The 25,483-nt window shown below is 47.0% G+C and overlaps 1 protein-coding gene across 5 annotated transcripts in view; it reads right to left on the bottom strand.

Moving 5' to 3' along the window:
• Positions 1-25,483, bottom strand: part of LOC118386563 (fibrinogen C domain-containing protein 1-like) — a 313,829-nt gene that overhangs the window by 251,267 nt on the left and 37,079 nt on the right. For 4 of the 5 annotated variants that reach the window (XM_052525491.1, XM_052525490.1, XM_052525492.1 and 1 more), the window contains exons 2-3: positions 18,967-19,056; positions 7,707-8,186 (exon numbers count right to left, since the gene is read on the bottom strand). In XM_052525491.1, the coding sequence (XP_052381451.1) occupies positions 7,707-8,186; positions 18,967-19,056 (570 nt within the window). The remainder of the gene's footprint in view (positions 1-7,706; positions 8,187-18,966; positions 19,057-25,483) is intronic. The other variant, XM_052525489.1, reaches the window with a different exon arrangement.

Below are 25,483 nucleotides of genomic sequence, written 5' to 3'. Positions count from 1 at the left end.
GTCTACTGGCTATATGTCTAAAGATAAGGAGCTGTGACATCAGACTGCCTTCAATATTATAGGATGTAACATTTTTCTGGGGATTTATTACAATATTTGTTAGGAAGAACAGGACTACCCGGCTGGCAACAAGCACTCTGCAAGCAGGCTGCACTTCAAAGTGATGGCGTGGTGGAGACGCTTTCAAATCAATCCTGCAACCACTGCTACATGTTGGCCGTATGATTTTGCTTGTGCTGGACTCCAGAGAAGTGACATGACATGGCCCTAATTGACATTGGCTGATAACATGAACGCAGGTGTAAAACACAGTTTATATCTGTAGCCTATCTTGTGTGGGTGTTTGCACATTTTGTACCACTGCTTTTTGGGGTCGTGGGTCAAACATTTTGAAAACCACTGGGATACATGATACTCTCTAAGAAAAATGGATTCCAAAGGGTCAATGTATGCAGTGGTACCCCAAACAGCAATCCAGATGCAGATATTGATGGAAATATATTAATAATCTTTTTTCCCTTCCTGCAGCTTGTTTCCCTTCCTGGGTTAGCTAGTGTAAATGAGAAAGGGCCCCAGGTCTCCTAGCTCTGCTAGCTTCTGCCTGACACACAGATATACAGTATACCATATGCAGTACTATAATGACTACTCTCACATCCCCTCGTCCTGCTACAATAGAAGTGCTAGCAGGGAGCGACACATTCACAATTCAAAGCCCTTCTCTCCTGTATGTCTATTTTTAACCGTGGCTTTGCTGTACCCCTCTCCCACCAAACCCCACACCCCCGCTCCTCCTCCATTCGCTGCCTATGTTCAGTGTTCCTGGTCTGGTTTGAAAATGGGCTTTGATAACGAGAAGGCCTTTACAGCTCTGTTTGAAGAGAATAACAGAAGAACCCTGGAACACCAAAGGCTTCAGGATGCTTCTCTATTTTCCTCCTGTCTTGGTTTTAGTTCCTAAATAGCAACGAGCACCGGCTCCTGCAGCAGCAGCTCAGGGAAGAATCCTCTCTCTCTTATTCCTTTCTCACTATATTTTTTCAATATTTTGATTCCTTCTAGGTATGTTTCACCAATGAGGCAGGGTGAGATAAGAGGTAATGAGAAGGAGAGTGGAACAGAACGAGAGAAGTACAGAAGGGTGGGCTTAGGTCAAACGTTTAAAGGAAGCTCAGTCGAACAAATTCAGGCATTCATTAGGAGAATATGAGACATGTGAAGGTTTTTTCCACCAGTATTGGGTAATAGGTTTCTTTAGCTAGACAAGTACACACTCACACAGTCTCTTGTGCATCTCAAATGGCACCCTATTCCATATGAAGGGTGCATATGGCTTTGTCAAAAATAATGACCTACATAAGGAATAGGGTGCCATTTAAAACACATGCTCTTTCTCTATATGCTTAGCTGTACCAGAGTGTTTTGGTCTGTTACTGTAGTGGCCAGAAGGAGGACTCCAATTAACTGACCAACACTCCTCCACTGTATGTGTATGTGCGCGTGTGTGCGTGCATGTTTATGTGTGTGCGTGTCTCCCTCACAGGTTTAGATGATGATAAGCACGCTTCAATTTCCTTGGTGTGTTAGGTACATGGGAGAGACCGTCAGTCAACACTCATCCACTGTCTGAGCCCTGTCAGTCAAGCAGCCTCAGACACACACAAAGATCATCTACTGTAGCCCTTTCTGTACTGTACTGTATACAACGTACGCAGGCACATCCACTCCTCAATCCAGCATGTCAAGTCGTTTGTCTGTGACTAGTAGATTTTAACCTACTAATAACCTATTCATTTATGGTGGAGCAAATCTACAATTTCCTTGTTGTGTAGTGCAAACTATTTAGTTTAGCTGGTGTAAAGATTGCGCGTCTCCTTCAACTCAGATACATTTTTGCTACTTGCACTACTTTAATTTTACCAAAGTAACCCACTCTGGCTGGCCTGGGTTCTATCGTCAGTTTTCCATCCACGGAGTGTCTCTTCCAAGCTGAACCTCTTCGCTCTCCGCATGGCTGTTAGAGGGAGCTCAACAATCCCCGTTCTCTCAATCGACCCCAACACCCAATCTACTCACGCGCACACACTCGCATACAGACTCATACGCACACTCAGTCCCTCTCTCCCTTACCTTTCCTTGGCCACTATTTCTTACATCTCTTAAAGAAAATGACAATTTTCGTGGTATTGCTTTGTGCACTGACTTTACTGAACTCTGGAGTACACGAACATTGTTGCTGGGTGAGTACATCTGACAATGTGCTCTCCCATCCATTAGACATTGTGTCTGCGGGAACTCTCTTTTTCACTCGGTCCACTAGTCCAAGTACTGATGCATTTGTGGCATGATGTGAACAGTATGAACTTGTGTCACTACCAAAGTCTAATTGTTTTATATGACTATTTTGTATTGTCTGGAAACTCACTTGTAGAATTCGCTTGCAGTGGGTCTCTTAAAAAAGAGAAGCCGTGCAAGGTTATTAAACAGAGGTGCTGTCACGTTTGACCTTTATTTTCCTTTGTTTTGTCTTTATTTAGTATGGTCAGGGCGTTAGTTGGGGTGGGCAGTCTATGTTTTGTGTTTCTATGTTTGGGTTTCTGTCTCGGCCTAGTATGGTTCTCAATCAGACGCAGGTGTCGTTAGTTGTCTCTGATTGAGAATCATACTTAGGTAGACTGGGTTTCACTGTTGGTTTGTGGGTGTTTGTTTTCTGTGTCAGTGTTTGTGCCACACGGGACTGTTTCGGTTTGGTTCATTTCATGTTATCGTTTATTGTTTTGTATTTCATAGTGTTCAGTGCTTTTCTTATTAAAATCCGTCATGAACACTTACCACGCCGCATCTTGGTCCGATCCTTACTCCTCTTCAGACGAAGAGGAGGAAATCTGCCGTTACAGAAACACCCACCAACAGAGGACCAAGCGGTGTGGTAACGGGCAGCAGCAGCAGCAGCAGCGATGTCAGGACTCCTGGACATGGGAGGATGTTTTGGACAGCAAGGGTTGCTACACATGGGAGGACATCCTGGCTGGAAGGGATCGCCTCCCATGGGAACAGGTGGAGGCAGCTAGGAGAGCAGGGACAGCCGGAGAGAGGAGCCAGCGATACAAGGGAAAGCGGCTGGCAAGGAAGCCCGAGAGGCAGCCCCAAAAATCTCTTAGGGGGATGCACACAGGGAGTGTGGCGAAGCCAGGTAGGAGACCTGCGCCAACTTCCTGTGCTTACCGGAGAGCGAGAGGGACCGGGCAGGCACTGTGTTATGCTGTGGAGCGCACTGTGTCCCTGGTGCGGGTGCATAGCCCGGTGCGGTACATTCCAGCTCCTCGTATCAGCCGGGCTAGAGTGGGCATCGAGCCAGGTGCCATGAAGCCGGCTCTATGCATCTGGTCTCCAGTGCGTCTCCTTGGGCCGGCGTACATGGCACCAGCCTTATGCATGGTGTCCCCTGTTCGCCAGCACAGCCCAGTGCGGCCTATTCCACCTCGCCGCACTGGTCGAGCTACGGGGAGCATTCAACCAGGTAAGATTGGGCAGGCTCTGTGCTCAAGCGCTCCAGTGCGACTGCACAGTCCGGTCTATCCAGGCACCAGCCCTCCGGTGGCAGCCCCCGCACCAAGCTGTCTCTCCGTCTTCTGCCTACAGGGTCTCCTGCCAGAGCCTTCCTCCTCTCCAGCGCTGCCAGAGTCTCCCGTCTGTCCAGAGCTGCCAGAGTCTCCCGTCTGTCCAGAGCTGCCAGAGTCTCCCGTCTGTCCAGAGCTGCCAGAGTCTCCCGTCTGTCCAGAGCTGCCAGAGTCTCCCGTCTGTCCAGAGCTGCCAGAGTCTCCCGTCTGTCCAGAGCTGCCAGAGTCTCCCGTCTGTCCAGAGCTGCCAGAGTCTCCCGTCTGTCCAGAGCTGCCAGAGTCTCCCGTCTGTCCAGAGCTGCCAGAGTCTCCCGTCTGTCCAGAGCTGCCAGAGTCTCCCGTCTGTCCAGAGCTGCCAGAGTCTCCCGTCTGTCCAGAGCTGCCAGAGTCTCCCGTCTGTCCAGAGCTGCTAGAGCCACCAGTCTGTCCTGAGCAGTCAGCCAGCCAGGAGCTGCCAGAGCCGTCAGCCAGCCAGGAGCTGCCAGAGCCAACAGCCAGCCAGGATCTGCCAGAGCCATCAGTCAGCCAGGCGATGCCAGAATCGCCCTTCACTCCGGAGCTGCCAGAGTCTCCCGCCTGTCCGGCGCTGCCAGAGGCGTCCTCCACTCCAGCGCTGCCGGAGTCACCTGCCTGTCCGGCGCTGCCGGAATGTTCCTAGTCCAAGGTTGGTGGCTAGGTTCGCTGCTTTAAAGAGGCCATGGAGGCGGGCGAAGAGGCGCACTAGAACTTTGGTGAAGTGGGGTCCACGTCCCACGCCAGAACCGCCACCGCGGACAGACGCCCACCCAGACCCTCCCCTATAGGTTCAGGTTTTGTGGCCGGAGTCCGCACCTTTGGGGGGGGTACTGTCACGTTCTGACCTTTATTTTGCTTTGTTTTGTCTTTATTTAGTATGGTCATGGCGTGATTTGGGGTGGGCAGTGTGTTTTGTGTTTCTATGTTTGGTTTTCTGTTTCGGCCTAGTATGGTTCTCAATCAGAGGCAGGTGTCGTTAGTTGTCTCTGATTGAGAATCATACTTAGGTAGACTGGGTTTCACTGTTGGTTTGTGGGTGTTTGTTTCCTGTGTCAGTGTTTGTGCCACACGGGACTGTTTCGGTTTGGTTCATTTCATGTTATAGTTTGTTTTGTATTTCATAGTGTTCAGGCTTTTCTTATTAAAATTCTTCATGAACACTTACCACTCCGCATCTTGGTCCGATCCTTACTCCTCTTCAGACGAAGAGGAGGAAATCTGCCGTTACAGGTGCCTAGTTATTCTTCTGTTATTGATTTCAGGTAACGTGCAACCTGACCCTAATATGCAATTTTTCAAAACCCCCTCTGATTTTAAATCTAGATCTGGTTTTGGTATTTTTCATTTAAATGTACACAGCCTGTTAAAAGTATATGGGGTTAGGATTTGGGCTAAATCAACTGATGATCAGCTGATGTAATTGTGTTTTCTGAAACCTGGCTCAGCAAGTCTGTTCTTGATAAGGATATTTGCATAAAGGGTTACAATGCGTATCGCACTGATAGAGTTAAGAAAGTTAGGGATATGGCTATATATGTAAAGACTAAATTCCTTGTAAGTGTGGCAAAGTCTGAAACTATTTGTAAATCATTGGAATTTCTTGCTTTGAATCTTGAGGTTTCAAAGGGTCTCTCTATAACTGTGATTGGCTGTTATAGACCCCCCTCTGCTCTCTATAACTGTGATTGGCTGTTATAGACCCCCCTCTGCTCTCGGTGATGCATTTTCTTTTCTGATGCACCTTATGTATAAACTTCAGTGAAATGATCTCAACTGGTGTTGGGTAAAACCGGTGTCTGATTTGAAAATGTTTTGTAATTCTATGAATCTTACCCAGTTGATAAACTCACCCACCCGCCCAAATGTCCAAAGAAATCTACCCTGATTGATTTGATATTGACAAACGTTCCACATAAATATTCTGCAGTTGGTGTTTTTTGTAATGATTTAAGTGACCATTGCGCTGTTGCTGTTAGATATACTAAGGTTCCTTAGACAAACCAACGCTTTATTCGTAATATAAATTTAAAGATTTGTATTTGCAGGCTTTCTTTCATGATTTGTTTTATTTTGACTGGAGCAAGATCAAGCTTATTCCTGATGTGGAACTGCCTGGAAATTATTTCATGTTTTTTTCCAAATAGTGAACAAACATGCCCCATTCAACAGGTTCAGAGTTAAGGTGTGGGATCATCCATGGTTTTCTTTTATTCACAAATGTAATCTAGCCTGGGCTAAAGCAAGGAAATCATGTTCTGATGCTGATTGGCTTCTTTTTAGGCAGCTATGAAACAAGTGTTCTTTTTTTCTCAGGAAGGCCAAGTTTGAAAATGTTATGTCTGTTACCACGGATAATCTGAATGACCCTAGAATTTTTTGGAAAGCTATTAAGTCTGTCTGGTAACAGTAATGTTAATGCATTACCGGCATGTGTATTGAAGGACTCTTGCTGTATATGGTCAAATTGAAATGCTGAATTGTTTCAATGAGCACTTTGTATCATCTAGTAGGCTGTTTGATTCAGTATCCTCTGGCTCTGTACAACCCTGTGTGGATGAACCAGTGAGAGCTGGTCAAACGTTTGCTTTTTGCCATTCTCAGTGCAGGAGGTACATAAAGCCATGAAATCCTTAGATCAGAGAAAGCCTGCAAGTCCTGATCTTCTTGATCCCTGCTTTTTAAAACTGGCAGCTGATCTCATAGCTGATACTGTTCAATCTAACCCTGGAATGTAATGAAATTCCAAAGATCTAGAAATCAGCATTTGTCCAAACACTTTTAAAACTGGGAGATCTGACTCTTTTAAACAAGTATAGTCCAATCTCAAAGCTGTGACCCCTGGCGAAAATACTTGAAACCCTTGTTAGAGAACAGCTAATACTAACTCTATTTTATCAATGTACCAATCGGGCTTCAGGAAGAAGCATAGCACAATTTACAGCAGCCATGAAGGTTTAAAATGATATCACGGAAGCCCTTGACAAAAAACAGCACTGTGTCTCACTTTTTATTGATCTTTCTAAGGCCTTTGATACAGTTGAGCATGCTATATTGAGGCAGAGATTGTCGAGCATAGGTATTTCGGAGCATGCAGTTGCATGGTTTGATAACTATCTGTCTGATAGAACTCAGTGCATCTAATTTGATGGGCCCATGTCTGTTAAATTGTCTGTCTGTAATAGTGTGCCCCAGGGCTCTGCACTTGGTCCCCTCTTATTCACTATTTATGTAAATAACTGAGACAAAAATGTGCAAATCCTCAAGTTCACTTTTATGCTGATGATACTGTTATTTATTGTTGTGCCTCATCTCCCACAAAAGCTTTCCAGAACTTGCAAACTGCTTTTTATACTGTTCAACATACCTTGTGTCAATTTAAGCTGAAGAATAAGGCCTGTTTTTCTTTTGAAGCCAGATGAGACTAGTATAAGCAACATTTATGCCTTCACTAGACTATGGGGATATTTTATATATGAATGCTTCCGCTCAGTGTTTGAGATCAATTGACACCCTTTACCATGGAGCATTGAGATTTATTTTAAACTGCAAAACCCTTACGCACCCCTGCACTTTATATACTTTATTACAAAGTCATTTTGGGTGTACTACCATTTTATTTGGGAATATTTATTGTTCAGAAATGTGGTGGGTACTATCTTTGTTCGCAGGACTTTATCCTGCTAACTGCTCCAAACGTCCGAACTGAATTTGATAAAAGGGATTTTATTCACTCTGCGTCCTTGGCTTGGAACGCCTTACAAAATACTTTTAAACTGGAAGAACTTGTCCCGATTGGTGTTTTTAAATCATTGATGAAGGATTTTGAGGTTGATTCCCTGACCTTTCAATATTTTAATTAGCTGTTTTATGATTTTGATATACTCTTGTGAATTCTATGGTTTTACTAGAATACCTATAGTTTTTCATGTTGTCTGTCTGTAATTGTGTAATGACTTGGTGCTGCCTATCTTGGCCAGGATGCTCTTGAAAAATAGATTTCAAATCTCAATGAGCCCTTCCTGGTTATATAAAGGTTAAATAAAAGATACAAAAAATGAAATACGAGCTTACTTGTATGAGGCGTCCCTGCTCTGTCTGCAGTGTGTTCAGGTCCTGCCCCAGACTCCCCTGGCCTCGTCTCAGAGACTCGTAGTCCATCTTCAGCTGACCAGCGTGGGCCGACAGTTTGGCCACCTCCTCAGCTAGGTTGACCAGCAGCGCCCGGTCTTGACCTTTGACCGACTTCAGGTCGGTGTCGTGGTCGGTCAGCGAGTGGAGCAGCGATGTCTGCACCCCTTCCAGGCGTAGGAAGTTCCCGTTGTAGTCCGGACAGTTGGGGTCGATGAAGATGTTGATGCGTGAGCCGTCGCCCCTCTCCACGGTTACCAGGGCGTTGGCCTCGTCCGGATTGGTTGAGATGTGGGGTGGGCCGTCAGACATGGGCGGGGCCTGGTAGTGGTTCATGAAGAGGATGGTGCCGGTTGCTGTGACGGCCAGAAGGACGGCGACGAAGAGCAGGATGGTGCACAGGAGGTAGCTGCAGCTCATCCTCTACAGGGAGGGAGGGAGGGAAGGTGGGATGGAGGGAGGGACAAAATAAAAGTGGAATGTTAAACCTACAGACAGACATTTTTTGTTCTTGTTGCTCTATAATTGAAGATTAGTGCTGTTTACAGGAATTCAATATTTGAGGCTTCACATTTCACAACCCGTCCTTTATTAACTAATGTTTGTTATGAGCAATATCTTTTCCCATAGCTCATTAACCACCATACACTACTTCTGCATTAAAACTGAACCCACCAAAAAATAAACATCAAAAGTCTGAAAGTTGGAAAAAGCCCGATAGAAAACATGTTTTCTGCAACATATGTTGTTTTTGAAGAGAAGAGATACAGTATGTAGCGTATTGAGGAGAATCTGAGCCAGAGTCCCAGTTTAAAATACCTCTGGGGATGAACACAGCAGGGAAACAGGTTCAATTCTCACTCCCACTTCAGAGAGATATAGAGAAGGGAAGAGAGAGAATGGGAGAGAGAAGGGGAGAGAAAGAGAGAGAGGGAGGCAGAAAGAGTAAGAAGCAAAGAGAGATAGAAAGTGTGAGAGAGGCAGAACGAGAGAGAAAGTATGAAGAAAAAAGTGAGAGAGAAAGACATCAATAGAAGTGTTAAAAAGACACTAAAAAAGATTTGACAATTGGGAGCAATTTTGCCACGGTGTATGTGACAATTAAACGTACTTTTAGGGCGGCAGTTAGCCTAGCTGTTAGAGATGCGAGAAAGCAACCAGAGGGTTGTCAGTTTTAATCCCAGGTCCAACTGAAAAAATCTGTCAGCAAGTGAGCTGGCATCCAAAGGGTTGCTGGTCTCAAAAATGTGTGTCCTTGAGAAAGGCACTTAACCCTCACAGCAACAGCTCCCTGCGCACCAAGTGTGGCAGCACCCGCTCCAAAAACCTGTTTATGTATGTGTGTCTTTCGGAGGGGTTGGGTTTGAAGCCGGAAGTGAAATTTCAGTTGCTCCTTGCTTACAATTGACCGATAAAGTGATCTTCATCTCTTCATCTTAATTACCATGTGTGTATGGGAGAGAGGAGAGAGGTATGTCATACACTACCACTGTATGATTAACAACTCCTATCTTCCCCATATCCACCTCTACATGATTACACTTATTTCCCACTGGATGATGCACTCATTGGAAGTGTATGTGTGTGTGTGAGAGCGAGCATGTGTGTGTGTGCGTGTGTGTGTGTGTGTGATTGTGTAAGTATGGCTCTGTGTGTGTGCGTGTGTGCGTGTGTGTTTGTGTAAGTATGGCTCTGTGTGTGTGCGTGTATGTGTTAGCATGTCTGATTTCATACTTAGTGTGTGTATGAGATAATGAATATGTAAATTGGCAGTAGAGGCACAGTGGACCATGCTAATGGCCAGCTAATGGTGTGCTACAGTATGTGATGTTTTATCACTGTGTGTCTCTCTGTGGTATACACCCTGTTTTCCAGAGAGCCACTTCTTCATCACTGTGGTTATTCATAGCCTCCTAGCACAGATGTGGACGTCATGGCTGTGTGTGTGTGTGTGTGTGTGTGTGTGTGTGTGTGTGTGTGTGTGTGTTCACTCCCAGTGTATTTCTGCTGTGTTAGGAGTAGAGACACTTCTATTCAGTAATTCTCAGTTTCATGAACACACATTCAGTACACATGCAGAACTGACATATGCACCCAAACTCATTGGGGAGGAACAAAGCCCAGAGGCACATAACACAAACAATAGTTTGACTCCTGACAACAACAGAGTCTGGGAGTAGAGGAGGCTGCTGGTTAAGGAGGGAAAATGGTGGGGACAGAGGCACCTGGAGAGAGAGAGAGAGAGCCATTCTCCAGCTGCTACAGGATGACAGGACTTCTCTGTTTACATACGAACACACACATACTGACGCCACATACTGTACACAAACACACACACGTGCCCAAGCTGTGTTGCGTTATGTGGTTGCATCACTTCTTTTTCCAAGCCCAGATGCAGTCAGATGCAGCTCCGGGGCATCTTTTCACGCATCACAATTAGTTGTCTGTTTTCTCTCAGTCGACATGCAGGCAAAGAACAATCCAATTTCATTCTGCATGTCAAGCAGCGTTTGTGTCTGTGGTGTGTGTGAGTATCAGTGTGCATTTATGTGTGTGTTTGCACGTGCTTTATATGTCAATTACATAAGTATTCACACCCTTAAATCAATACTTAGTAGAAGCACATTTGACAGCGATTACAACTGTGAATCTTTCTGGGTAAGTCTCACAGAGTGAGTCCATGCAACTTATTTTTAAATGTATTTATTATTTAATTTAACCAGGCAAGTCAGTTAAGAACAAATACTTATTTACAATGACGGCCTACACCAGCAAACCTGTACGACACTGGGCCAATTGTGCGCTGACCTATGGGACCCAATCACGGCCAGTTGTGATACTTCAACAAGCATTTCTCAACGGCTGGCCATGCCTTCCGCCTGGCTACTCCTACCTCGGCCAACAGCTCTGCCCCTCCCGCAGCCCCTCGCCCAAGCCTCTCCAGGTTCTCCTTTACCCAAATCCAGATAGCAGATGTTCTGAAAGAGCTGCAAAAACTGGACCCGTATAAATCAGCTGGGCTTGACAATCTGGACCCTCTATTTCTGAAACTATCCGCCGCCATTGTCGCAACCCCTATTACCAGCCTGTTCAACCTCTCTTTCATATCGTCTGAGATCCCCAAGGATTGGAAAGCTGCCGCAGTCATCCCCCTCTTCAAAGGGGGAGACACCCTGGACGCAAACTGTAACAGACCTATATCCATTCTGCCCTGCCTATCTAAGGTCTTCGAAAGCCAAGTCAACAAACAGGTCACTGACCATCTCGAATCCCACCGTACCTCCTCCGCTATGCAATCTGGTTTCCGAGCCAGTCACGGGTGCACCTCAGCCACACTCAAGGTACTAAACGACATCATAACCGCCATCGATAAAAGACAGTACTGTGCAGCCGTCTTCATCGACCTTGCCAAGGCTTTCGACTCTGTCAATCACCATATTCTTATCGGCAGACTCAGTAGCCTCGGTTTTTCGGATGACTGCCTTGCCTGGTTCACCAATTACTTTGCAGACAGAGTTCAGTGTGTCAAATTGGAGGGCATGCCGTCCGGTCCTCTGGCAGTCTCTATGGGGGTGCCACAGGGTTCAATTCTCGGGCCGACTCTTTTCTCTCTATATATCAATGATGTTGCTCTTGCTGCGGGCGATTCCCTGATCCACCTCTACGCAGACGACACCATTCTATATACTTTCGGCCCGTCATTGGACACTGTGCTATCTAACCTCCAAACGAGCTTCAATGCCATACAACACTCCTTCCGTGGCCTCCAACTGCTCTTAAACGCTAGTAAAACAAAATGCATGCTTTTCAATCGATCGCTGCCTGCACCCGCATGCCCGACAAGCATCACCACACTGGATGGTTCCGACCTTGAATATGTGGACACCTATAAGTACCTAGGTGTCTGGCTAGACTGCAAACTCTCCTTCCAGACCCATATCAAACATCTCCAATCGAAAATCAAATCAAGAGTCGGCTTTCTATTCCGCAACAAAGCCTCCTTCACTCACGCTGCCAAGCTTACCCTAGTAAAACTGACTATCCTACCGATCCTCGCTTAGGCGATGTCATCTACAAAATTGCTTCCAACACTCTACTCAGCAAACTGGATGCAGTTTATCACAGTGCCATCCGTTTTGTCACTAAAGCACCTTATACCACCCACCACTGCGACTTGTATGCTCTAGTCGGCTGGCCCTCGCTACATATTCGTCGCCAGACCCACTGGCTCCAGGTCATCTACAAGGCCATGCTAGGTAAAGCTCCGCCTTATCTCAGTTCTCTGGTCACGATGGCAACACCCATCCGTAGCACGCGCTCCAGCAGGTGTATCTCACTGATCATCCCTAAAGCCAACACCTCATTCGGCCGCCTTTCGTTCCAGTACTCTGCTGCCTGTGACTGGAACGAATTGCAAAAATCGCTGAAGTTGGAGACTTTTATCTCCCTCACCAACTTCAAACATCAGCTATCTGAGCAGCTAACCGATCGCTGCAGCTGTACATAATCTATTGGTAAATAGCCCACCCATTTTCACCTACCTCATCCCCACAGTTTTTATTTATTTACTTTTCTGTTCTTTTGCACACCAATATCTCTACCTGTACATGATCTTCTGATCATTTATCACTCCAGTGTTAATCTGCAATATTGTAATTATTCACCTACCTCCTCATGCCTTTTGCACACATTGCATATAGATTCCCCTTTTTTACTACTGTGTTATTGACTTGTTAATTGTTTACTCCATGTGTAACTCTGTGTTGTCTGTTCACACTGCTATGCTTTATCTTGGCCAGGTCGCAGTTGCAAATGAGAACTTGTTCTCAACTAGCCTACCTGGTTAAATAAAGGTGAAATAAAAAAAATAAAAAAATATAAAAAAATCAGCCTGGAATCAAACTGGGTGTCTGTAGTGATGCCTCTAGCACTGAAATGCAGTGCCTTAGACCACTACACCACTCAGGAGCCCTTGCTATGTGAGTTGTTAAGGAAATGTTTACCCCTTAACTTATTTAGGCTTGCCATAAAAAAGGGGTTGAATACTTATTGACAATACATTTTAGCTTGAACGTTTAATTAATAAGTAAAAATGTCAAAAAACACTATTCCACTTTGAAATGACGGGGTACTGTGTGTAGGCAGTGGAGGGTCCTTAATGTTTTGTACTCTCAGTGTATTATTTAGTTATGATCTCTCAATAATCACAATAGCACATTGATAGTAGCCATTGACACATATCAAAGCTAAGCAAGGGCTTGGTTAAAACCCTGGATGGGAGACCAGTACATACAGGCAGAGCGGAAAGGGGGAGATGGATAGACAAGGAGATGGTGATCTAAGCTGATCTACGTACTTTAACGTGTGACACACAAGGGAAGGAAGAAATATAACACTCTACCCCCCCCTCTCCCCCTTACACCTCTTACATACAGTACTACATCCACTCTACACCTCTCCCCCTTACACCTCTTACATACAGTACTACATCCACTCTACACCTCTCCCCCTTACACCTCTTACATACAGTACTACATCCACTCTTCACCCCCCCCCCTCTCCCCCTTACACCTCTTACATACAGTACTACATCCACTCTTCACCCCCTCTCCCCCCTTACACCTCTTACATACAGTACTACATCCACTCTACCCCCCCTCTCCCCTTACACCTCTTACATACAGTACTACATCCACTCTTCACCCCCTCTCCCCCCCTTACACCTCTTACATACAGTACTACATCCACTCTTCACCCCCTCTCCCCTTACACCTCTTACATACAGTACTACATCCACTCTTCACCCCCTCTCCCCTTACACCTCTTACATACATACAGTACTACATCCACTCTACACCCCCTCTCCCCCTTACACCTCTTACATACAGTACTACATCCACTCTTCACCCCCACTCTACACCCCCTCCCCCATCCACTTACACCTCTTACATACAGTACTACATCCACTCTTCACCCCCCCCTTACACCTCTTACATACAGTACTACATCCACTCTTCACCCCCTCCCCCTTACACCTCTTACATACAGTACTACATCCACTCTTCACCCCCCTCCCCCTTACACCTCTTACATACAGTACTACATCCACTTTCCCCCCTCCCCCTTACACCTCTTACATACAGTACTACATCCACTCTTCACCCCCTCCCCCTTACACCTTTTACATACAGTACTACATCCACTCTTCACCCCCATCCCCCTTACACCTCTTACATACAGTACTACATCCACTCTTCACCCCCTCCCCCTTACACCTCCACTTACATACAGTACTACATCCACTCTTCACCCCCTCCCCCTTACACCTCTTACATACAGTACTACATCCACTCTTCACCCCCTCCCCTTACACCTTTTACATACAGTACTACATCCACTCTTCACCCCCCCCCCCCCCCTTACACCTCTTACATACAGTACTACATCCACTCTTCACCCCCTCTCCCCTCTACCCCTCCCCTTACACCTCTTACATACAGTACTACATCCACTCTTCACCCCCTCCCCCCTTACACCTCTTTACATACAGTACTACATCCACTCTTCACCCCTCCCCTCTCCCCCTTACACCTCTTACATACAGTACTACATCCACTCTTCACCCCCCTCCCCCTTACACCTCTTACATACAGTACTACATCCACTCTTCCCCCCCCCTCTCCCCTTACACCTCTTACATACAGTACTACATCCACTCTTCACCCCCCCTCTCCCCCTTACACCTCTTACATACAGTACTACATCCACTCTTCACCCCCTCTCCCCTTACACCTCTTACATACAGTACTACATCCACTCTTCACCCCCCCTCTCCCCCTTACACCTCTTACATACAGTACTACATCCACTCTTCACCCCCTCTCCCCCTTACACCTCTTACATACAGTACTACATCCACTCTTCACCCCCCTCCCCCTTACACCTCTTACATACAGTACTACATCCACTCTTCACCCCCTCCCCCTCCTTACACCTCTTACATACAGTACTACATCCCCTCTTCACCCCCCTCTCCCCCTTACACCTCTTACATACAGTACTACATCCACTCTACCCCCCCCTCTCTCCCCCTTACACCTCTTACATACAGTACTACATCCACTCTACACCCCCCCTCTCCCCCTTACACCTCTTACATACAGTACTACATCCACTCTACACCCCCTCTCCCCTTACACCTCTTACATACAGTACTACATGCACTCTACACCCCCTCCCCCCCTTACACCTCTTACATACAGTACTACATCCACTCTACACCCCCCCTCTCCCCTTACACCTCTTACATACAGTACTACATCCACTCTTCACCCCCCCCCCCCTCCCCCTTACACCTCTTACATACAGTACTACATCCACTCTACACCCCCTCTCCCCTTTCACCTCTTACATACAGTACTACATCCACTCTTCACCCCCCCCCTCTCCCCCTTACACCTCTTACATACAGTACTACATCCACTCTACACCCCCCCCCTCTCCCCCTTACACCTCTTACATACAGTACTACATCCACTCTTCACCCCCCTTACACCTCTTACATACAGTACTACATCCACCCCACCCTCTACACCCCACCCTCTCCCCTTACACCTCTTACATACAGTACTCCATCCACTCTTCACCCCCCTCCCCTTACACCTCTTACATACAGTACTACGTCCACTCTTCACCCCCCTCTCCCCTTACACCTCTTACATACAGTACTACATCCACTCTTCACCCCCTCCCCCCTTACACCTCTTACATACAGTACTACATCCACTCTTCACCCCTCCCCCTCCCCTTACACCTCTTACATACAGTACTACATCCACTCATCACCCCCTCCCCCTTACACCTCTTACATACAGTACTACATCCACTCTTCACCCCTCCCCTCTCCCCCTTACACCTCTTACATACAGTACTACATCCACTCTTCACCCCCTCCCCTTACACCTCTTACATACAGTACTACATCCACTCTTCACCCCCCCTCTCCCCCTTACACCTCTTACATACAGTACTACATCCACTCAGAGACCCACCCCCCCCCCCCTTACACCTCTTACATACAGTACTACGTCCACTCTTCACCCCCTCTCCCCTTACACCTCTTACATACAGTACTACATCCACTCTACACCCCCTCTCCCCCTTACATCTCTTACATACAGTACTACATCCATTCTTCACCCCCCTCTCCCCCTTACACCTCTTACATACAGTACTACATCCACTCTTCACCCCCCCTCTCCCCCTTACACCTCTTACATACAGTACTACATCCACTCTACACCCTCCCCCCACTCTCCCCCTTACACCTCTTACATACAGTACTCCACATCCACTCTACACCCCTCCTCCCCCCCTTACACCTCTTACATACAGTACTACATCCACTCTTCACCCCCTCTCCCCTTACACCTCTTACATACAGTACTACATCCACTCTTCACCCCCTCCCCCCTTACACCTCTTACATACAGTACTACATCCACTCTTCACCCCCCTCTCCCCTTATACCTCTTACATACAGTACTACATCCACTCAGAGACCCACCCCCCCTCCCCCCCTTACACCTCTTACATACAGTACTACGTCCACTCTTCACCCCCTCTCCCCCTTACACCTCTTACATACAGTACTACATCCACTCTACACCCCCTCTCCCCCCTTACATCTCTTACATACAGTACTACATCCATTCTTCACCCCCCCTCTCCCCCTTACACCTCTTACATACAGTACTACATCCACTCTTCACCCCCTCTCCCCCCCTCCCCCTTACACCTCTTACATACAGTACTACATCCACTCTACACCCTCCCCCCTCCCCCTCTCCCCTTACACCTCTTACATACAGTACTACATCCACTCTACACCCCCCCCCCCCCTTACACCTCTTACATACAGTACTACACCCTCTCTTCACCCCCCTCTCCCCCTTACACCTCTTACATACAGTACTACATCCACTCTACACCCCCCCTCTCCCCCTTACACCTCTTACATACAGTACTACATCCACTCAGAGACCCACCCCCAAACACACAATACAATTTCTGTCTGTATAATTCCATTGAGCCAAGCTAAACCACTCAAACCCTGTCTAAACAGTGCTTTTGTTAATGAGTCTCTCCATCTCTCAGTAGGAAGCCACTCGGTAATTACTGACTGGATTCAGTCTCTCTCTCTCTCTCTCTCTCTCTCTCTCTAAATTCAAAGGGGCTCTTTCTCTCTCTGCCCCCCTCTCTCTCTCTCGCTCTCTCTCAATTCAGTTACATTCAATTCAAGGGCTTTATTGGCATGGGAAACATATGTTAACATTGCCAAAGCAAGTGAAATAGATAATAAACAAAAGTGAAATAAACAATACAAATTAACAGTAAACATTTCACTCACAGAAGTTCCAAAAGAATAAAGACATTTCAAATGTCATATTATGTCTACATACAGTGTTGTAGTGATGTGGGTGGTTTATCTCTCTGTAGGTGATGGCTTTGTTATGGAAGGTTTGGGAATCGCTTCCTTTTAGGTGGTTGTAGAATTTAACGTCTCTTTTCTGGATTTGGATAATTAGTGGGTATCGGCCTAATTCTGCTCTGCATGCATTATTTGGTGTTTTACGTTGTACACAGGGGATAATTTTGCAGAATTCTGCATGCAGAGTTTCAATTTGGTGTTTGTCCAATTTTGTGAATTCTTGGTTGGTGAGCGGACCCAAGACCTCACAACCATAAAGGGCAATGGGTTCTATAACTGATTCAAGTATTTTCAGCCAGATCCTCTCTCTTTATGCCCCCCCCCACCCCACCCCCATGGGATGAGAGAGGACACACACTGGGAGGTAGGACCACCACTGGGATGTAGGACCACTGTCCTCCTATACGACAGCAGCAGACACATCCTAGGCTGATGGCTGGATGACGGTCTTCATCCGGTCATTAGATAAGTAGAAAACCATTAGAGATACACAATGATTGATGGCATCTTAATTGTGGAGGACGGGCTCGTGGTAGCAGCTGGAGCGGAATAGGTGGAATGGTATCAAATACATGGTTTTCATATGTTTGATGCCATTTCATTAACTCCATTCCAGCCGTTATTATGAGCAGTTCTCCCCTCAGCGGCCTCCTGTGATGCATTCACGCACATGCAGACACACGCACCCACATTCTATCTTTTTACATACAGAGCCCACAGACCTCCACACACGCATATTCTGTACCATCCCACACGTACTCAGATCCTGTTACAATCATTTCCGTCTTTATGTGCGAAGCAGCACAAGCTTAATCCACGGTTAATTTAGGTATTTCTTTAGAGTCAAGGTTTACCACCTCTTCTGCTCTGCACTCAGATGTGACTTTTAATATCTGATAATCCCCTGAACGTGATCACCATGGTGATGGAGACACTGATGGGGCAAGGAGGGCATTGTGAAGGAGCGCTAATCCTCCATGTAGATGAGCTCCTCAGTATTAATCCTGCTCTCCTCAGATAGAAAAAGAGAGAGTGACAGGGATGGGGAGAGGGGGAGGTGGAGTGAGGGATGGATGAGGAATGAAACATGGAGAAAGAGAAAGCGAGATAGGCAAAGACAGAGAGAGCATACATATGCCATTAGATCCCTTGAGCCGCGCCGAGCTGTTCTGTACAGCTAATGACAGGGACATGCTTTAGTCATCCTCTCCTCTCATATCCTCTCCACTCTTCTCCTCTCCCCTCTCCTCTTTACTCCTCTCCTATCCTCTCCTCTCATATCCTCTCCACTTCTCTCTTCTTCTCTCCTATCCTTTCCTCTCCCTCATATCCGCTCTCCTCTCCTCTTCATGAGGACACTTCAAATCTCCATCTGTGACAATGGCTGAAATAAGAACTTGGTGAATCAATGTAATTGTGCCTGAGACCTGAAGACTCACCTTAGCTTTAGTCACATGATGAGCTATATTAAACTAGATGATTTACATCCAAACATAAATGCATTTCACCACAAATAGAAAATACCATATAATGAAGCATTATTTTAAGAAGTAAGAGCTAACCTGTTAGAAATTATCATTATAATATATTATTTCATAGTGTGAATTGTATGGTAAAAGATTGCAGGTTGGGCGATAGTGTATGTTTTGGTGTATGTGAGATATCAAGGTGTGTTCTAAGTGTGTGTGTCTGTGTGAGTCTGTGTGTTCTTACCTTGGTGGGTGATGGGGTCTCTCTGACTGTGTCTGAGTCTGACCAGCGGTGTTTAAGCTGGGAGGTGCTGGGTACACACTCACAGAACGTCTGCATGGAACAAACAAGCAAACCAGTGTTGTTGTGTTTGCCGTTGTTTCATTTTATATGCTTAGATATTATACACTGAACAAAATATAAACGCAACATACAACAATTTCAAAGATTTTACGGAGTTACAGTTCATATAAGGAAATCATTCACTTGAAATAAATACATTAGGCCCTGATCTATGGGTTTCACATGACTGGGAATACAGATATGCATCTGTTCCTCACAGATTCACTACCTGACCAATAGTATGTGGACACCTGATCGTCGAACATTTCATTCCAAAATTATGGGCATTAATACGGAGTTGATGCCCCCTTGGCAGCTATAACAGCCTCCACTATTCTGGGAAGGCTTTCCACTAGATGTTGGAACACTGCAGCAGAGACTTGCTTCCATTCAGCCACAAGAGCCATAGTGAGGTCAGGCACTTATGTTGGGTAGTTACACCTGGCTCGCAGTCGGTGTTCCAATTCATCCCAAAGGTGTTCGATGGGGTTGAGGTCAGGGCTCTGTGCAGACCAGTCAAATTCCTCGAAACAATCTCGACAAACCATTTCTGTATGGACCTTTATTTGTGCACAGGGGAATTGTCATGCTGTAACAGGAAAGGGCCTTTCCCAAACTGTTGCCACAAAGTTGGAAGCAGAGAATAGTCTAGAATGTCATTGTATGCTGTAGGGTTAAGATATCCCTTCACTAGATATAAGGGGCTCGAACCATGAAAAACAGCCACAGACCATTATTCCTCTTCCACTAAACTTTACAGTTGGCACTATGCATTGAGGCAGGTAGCGTTCTCCTGGCATCCGCCAAACCCAGATTCGCGGTCTGCCAGATGGTGAAGCATAATTTATCACTCCAGAGAATGCGTATCCACTGCTCCAGAGTCCAATGGTGGCGAGCTTTACATCACTCCAGCCGATGCATTGTGCGTGATGATCTTAGGCTTGTGTGAGGCTGCACGGCCATGGAAACCCATTTCATGAAGCTACCGACGAACAGTTATTGCGCTGATATTGCTTCCCGAGGCAGTTTGGAACTCGGTAGTGAATGTTGCAACCGAGGACAGATGATTTTTATGCGCTACGCGTTTCAGCTGAGCCGTAGTTGCTCCTAGACATTTCCACTTACCGGGGCAGCTCTAGCAGGGCAGAAATTTTATGAACTGACTTGTTGGTTATCTTGACAAAGGAGAAATGTTCACTAACAGGGATGAAAACAAATTTGTGCACAATAACTTTTTAGTATGTAGGGAACATTTCTGGGATCTTTTAATTCAGCTCATGAAACATGTTACCAACACTTTACATGTTGCATTTGTATTTTTGTTCAGTGTAGTATAATAGTATGCTTTTGGTTGTAAGATACTGCAGAAGGGTCAGGTATTGGACCAGAAATCATAACTCCACTCCATCAATGATCCAAACCAAGCACCAAGAATGCAATTCAAACCAAAATACTTCATCAATGACCAAATCAAGAACCAAGACCGCAAATCAAATCAAAATTTTACTTCATCAATGATCCAAACCAAAAGCACTGTTGTTGTTATATATTATAGCAATACACACGTAAAAACTAGCAATCACAAACAAGTACCAGGAAGAGGAGCACGGGAATTACTCTGTCAAAGATTCCATGTCACTGCTGAATGTATTTATAATTGTGCTGCTAAATATCTCTACTAATATTAAGGTTACTGGCCATATCCGAAATCTGGCTTACCTACTACTTACTTAAACGGCATGCTGTGTACTAATCGTACTACATACAATTTAGTACGGACTGTTTAGTAAAAAGTTGAAGAAATGTAGTAAGCCCAAATGGCATGCAACATATTCAACTCATCCATACTATGAAGACATCATCTAATGCGCAATTGTGCTGAATCCCACAATTCGTTCATTTTGGTAGAGCACGTCCCCTTATCTGGTTGTCAGCTGTTGTCGAACACACGTAGGTCTCGAAAGAGGATTCTCTTCCTCAATAGTGTGCAGTGAATTCTACTAGATGAAAATCCAAAATGAGTATGACATCCTGGCATTTAAAGCATACTCAATTTCAGAAATGTCACATACTATAATTGTCACGGTTCATGAATCCACTGCCTCCTTTTCTCTTTCTCTCTCTCTCTCTCTCTCTCTCTCTCTCTCGTGTTTGTGTGGGCGTGGTTCCCAATCTCGGCCTGATTGTCTGCGCCAGCTGGAACCACTTATCTTCCCTTTATATGTTCTGTAACCAGTGTTTCTTGTTGTCAGATCGTTGTTACTTCCCTGAGGTTGTGTCGTGTGTCTGTGCTCTTCTCTCGCCGTCCTTGTGTGGATTATCTGCTGTGCTCCTTCCTACCCATCCGGACACACTCCCCTGGATTTCTCAGCACGCTATCATTGGAAGATGCGCCCTAGTCCCTGGGTCGGATTCCGTCTAAGTACAGTCTGTCTGTCCTGTTGCTGTTGTAAACTGTATTCATTAAACCATCGTTGCTTGCATCTTGCATCCGCCTCTGTGTTGTCACAGAACGATCTGACCAGACCATGGATGCAGCGAGTTCAACGAGTCTGACCGAAGTCATTTCCCGCAGTATCACGAGAATGGATCAACAAGAGGAGAACATCTCCAGCACCGGTCAGGCAGTACAAGCCCTTGCGACGCAGGTAGCCCAGCTGATCCAACAATTACACCATCTGAGGGGTTCCGCCACGCCACCTACACCGGCAGTTCAACCCGCCCCGCCAGAGCCGGATTCCCAGCTAGAGCCACGGCTACCGACACCAGAGGGTTATTCAGGTGATCCTGACTATTGCAGAGCCTTTCTTACGAGATGTTCCATGCATTTCTCGTTGCAGCCACGGACCTTCAACCGTGAACAGTCTAAGGTAGCATTCGTACTCACACTGCTATCAGGCAAAGCGGCCCTTTGGGGAACGGCGGTGTGGGCGAACCAGGACCCATGCTGCACCTCTTTTCAGACACTCTCCGAGGAGATGAGAAGGGTCTTCGATCGGGCCGTGGCGGGTAGGGAGGCGGCCAGACTACTCGCTGACCTTCGCCAAGGAGACCGTTCAGTATCGGAATACTCCATCCAATTCCGCACTCTGGCCGCAGAGTGTCAGTGGAACGAGGAGGCGCAGTGGGACATGTTCCTGCATGGGCTGGAGGACCGGATCCAGAAGGAGATTTATGTTCTGGACCTTCCCAGGAGTTTAAACGGACTAGTGGAACTAGCCTTGAGGGTCGACGCTCGTCTGAGTCGTATTGGCCGCCGAGCATGCCTAACAGACCGTATAACGACACGGAGGGCGGGCATGCCAGCGGCGGGAACACGGCCAGTTCAGCCTCCGCTCACGATCCCATCCAGCTGGGAGAGCTCGCCTCTCCCGGGAAGAGAGGGAGAGGCGGAGATCCCAAGGACTCTGTCTCTACTGTGGTAGAGCGGGCCACTTTATCCACTCCTGCCCGGTAAAAGATCAGGCCCGGTAGTAAACATGAGGCTACTATCGGGTGGTGTCACCACAGAGAAGACCTCATCATCTACTCTCCTCCCGGTAAGACTAAGATGGGCCACCCACACGCACGACACCCAAGCCTTACTGGACTCAGGAGCAGAGGGTAATTTCATGGACTTCAAGCTCGCTCACAAACTCCAGATTCCTATCACCTCACTCACGCACAAGATATCCGTCAACGCTCTCAATGGTCAAGAACTCCCCAACATTTCTCACACCACTGAACCTATCACACTCATCACTTCTGGCAATCACACTGAGACACTATCATTTCTACTCATGGACTCACCCCTTGCACCATTAGTCCTCGGCCACCCTTGGCTCACCCAACACAACCCCAGAGTTGACTGGGGTCATAACTCTATATCCATGTGGAGTAACAAGTGTCTTGAGTCCTGTTTAGTGTCTGCCTGTTCGTCTGTGTCTGATTCTGTGTTTCTAGAGGAGGCAGTGGATTTGTCTAACGTGCCCGTTGAATACCTCGACCTGAAGGAGGTGTTCAGTAAGTCCCGTGCTGCTTCTCTTCCTCCGCATCGTCCCTATGACTGTGCAATAGAATTATTGCCAGGTGAGTCTCCGCCTAAAGGCAAGTTATATTCACTCTCTGTTCCTGAGAGGGAGGCTATGGAGAGATACATCTCGGATTCTCTGGCATCTGGATTCATTCGTCCTTCCTCTTCTCCAGCGGGGCGGGGTTCTTCTTTGTGGGGAAGAAGGATGGATCTCTGCGTCCTTGCGTTGATTACCGTGGGTTGAATAACATCACAGTGAAGAATACCTATCCCTTACCGTTGATGTCCTCAGCCTTTGAAAGGTTACAGGGAGCATCCGTGTTCACTAAGTTGGATTTACGTAATGCATATCATTTGGTTCGCATAAGGGGGGACGAATGGAAGACCGCGTTTAACACCCCCAGAGGGCACTTCGAATATTTGGTCATGCCTTTTGGGCTATCCAACTCCCCAGCGGTTTTCCAGGCACTCGTCAATGACGTGCTGAGAGATATGATTGATCAGTTCATATATGTTTACCTGGATGACATACTGATTTTTTTCTTCTTCTCTCCAGGAACACGTTCAGCACGTCAGACGAGTGCTTCAGAGGTTGTTGGAGAATGGACTTTTTGTCAAGACGGAGAAATGCATTTTTCATGCACAATCCGTTCCATTCCTAGGTTACATCGTCTCGACTGAAGGTATTCGCATGGATCCTGACAAGGTTAAGGCTGTGGTGGATTGGCCAAGCCCAGATTCCCGTAAGGCCCTACAGAGGTTTCTGGGATTCGCCAATTTCTACCGGCGTTTCGTTCGCAACTTTAGTCAGATAGTCGCTCCTCTTACCGCCTTAACCTCCCCAGAGTGACGTTCAGGTGGTCCGATACAGCCGAGGCTGCATTCGCCAAACTCAAGAGCCGCTTTGTTTCGGCTCCCATCCTCATAGCTCCCGATCCCTCGCATCAGTTCGTAGTAGAGGTGGACGCTTCAGAGGTGGGGGTAGGTGCGGTACTTTCCCAACGTTCCTCTTCTGACGACAAGATGCACCCTTGTGCGTTCCTTTCCCATCGGTTATCACCTGCGGAACGCAACTACGACATTGGCAACAGAGAGTTGTTGGCAGTGAAGTTAGCACTGGAGGAGTGGCGCCATTGGTTAGAGGGTTCGGGGTACCTTTTATAGTTTGGACCGATCACAAAAATTTGGAATATATCAGAACCGCCAAGCGACTCAACTCCAGGCAGGCGCGGTGGGCACTCTTTTCGGACGTTTTGACTTCTCTCTCTCGTATCGCCCGGGTTCCAAGAATGTCAAACCCGATTCCCTTTCTCGCATTTTTGACCATTCCAAACGCCCATCCACTCCCGAGTGCATCCTACCCGGGACCCTAGTAGTATCCACACTCACATGGGAGGTTGAATCGAGGGTCAAAACGGCCTTAGAAGGGGTAACGCCTCCGCCCGGTTGCCCGCCTAATCGGTTGTTTGTGCCGGAGGGGTGTCGGTCCGATGTTATTCGGTGGGGGCATTGCTCCAACGTAGCGTGTCATCCAGGAGTCAGCCGCACTAGCTTTTTGGTTAAGCAACGCTTTTGGTGGCCACTGATGGCTCGTGACATTCACAGTTTTGTCTTGGCTTGCTCGGTTTGTGCCACTGGGAAGACTTCTAATCGACCCCCAGATGGGTTACTCCAACCGCTGTCGGTCCCTTCGAGACCCTGGTCCCACATCACGTTAGATTTTGTTACCGCCCTCCCGCCCTCCCAGGGCAAGACGGTGGTGTTGACCGTGGTGGACCGGTTCTCGAAGGCAGCTCATTTTATTCCCTTGCCTAAATTACCATCTGCCAAGGAGACAGCGGTAGCTGTCGTCGATCACGTCTTTCGCTTACATGGCCTGCCGATGGCCGTAGTTTCTGACAGGGGGCCCCAATTTGTGTCCAAGTTTTGGCAAGAGTTTTGTAGGTTACTGGGAGCGAGTGTCAGCCTGTCTTCAGGGTTTCATCCCCAGAGCAACGGTCAAACGGAGAGGGCCAACCAAGATTTGGAGAGAGTGTTGCGATGTTTGGTTTCTAAGAATCCCTCTTCCTGGAGCCAACAACTCTCTATGGTTGAGTACGCTCACAATTCGTTGCCAGTGGCAGCTACGGGTCTCTCTCCGTTTGAGTGTAGTTTAGGTTACCAGCCACCTATCTTTCCCAGTACGGAGTCCGAGGTCACTGTTCCTTCCGCTCACGCTTTCATCCAGAGGTGCCGTCACGCATGGAGCAGAGCCCGTGAGACTCTTCTCCGGGTGGGGCGCGCACCAAGGCTAAGGCCGATCGCCACCGGTCGAAGCCTCCGGTATACGTCGTTGGCCAAGGAGTGTGGCTTTCTACTAAGAACATTCCACTCCGATCCGTTTCGAACAAGCTTGCCCCCAAATTT

The sequence above is a fragment of the Oncorhynchus keta genome, chromosome 9 (assembly GCF_023373465.1).
Source record: "Oncorhynchus keta strain PuntledgeMale-10-30-2019 chromosome 9, Oket_V2, whole genome shotgun sequence".
NCBI classification, from domain to species: Eukaryota; Metazoa; Chordata; class Actinopteri; order Salmoniformes; family Salmonidae; genus Oncorhynchus; species Oncorhynchus keta.
Note: the sequence above shows the minus strand (reverse complement) of the source record. Positions and strands in the feature narration are given on the sequence as shown.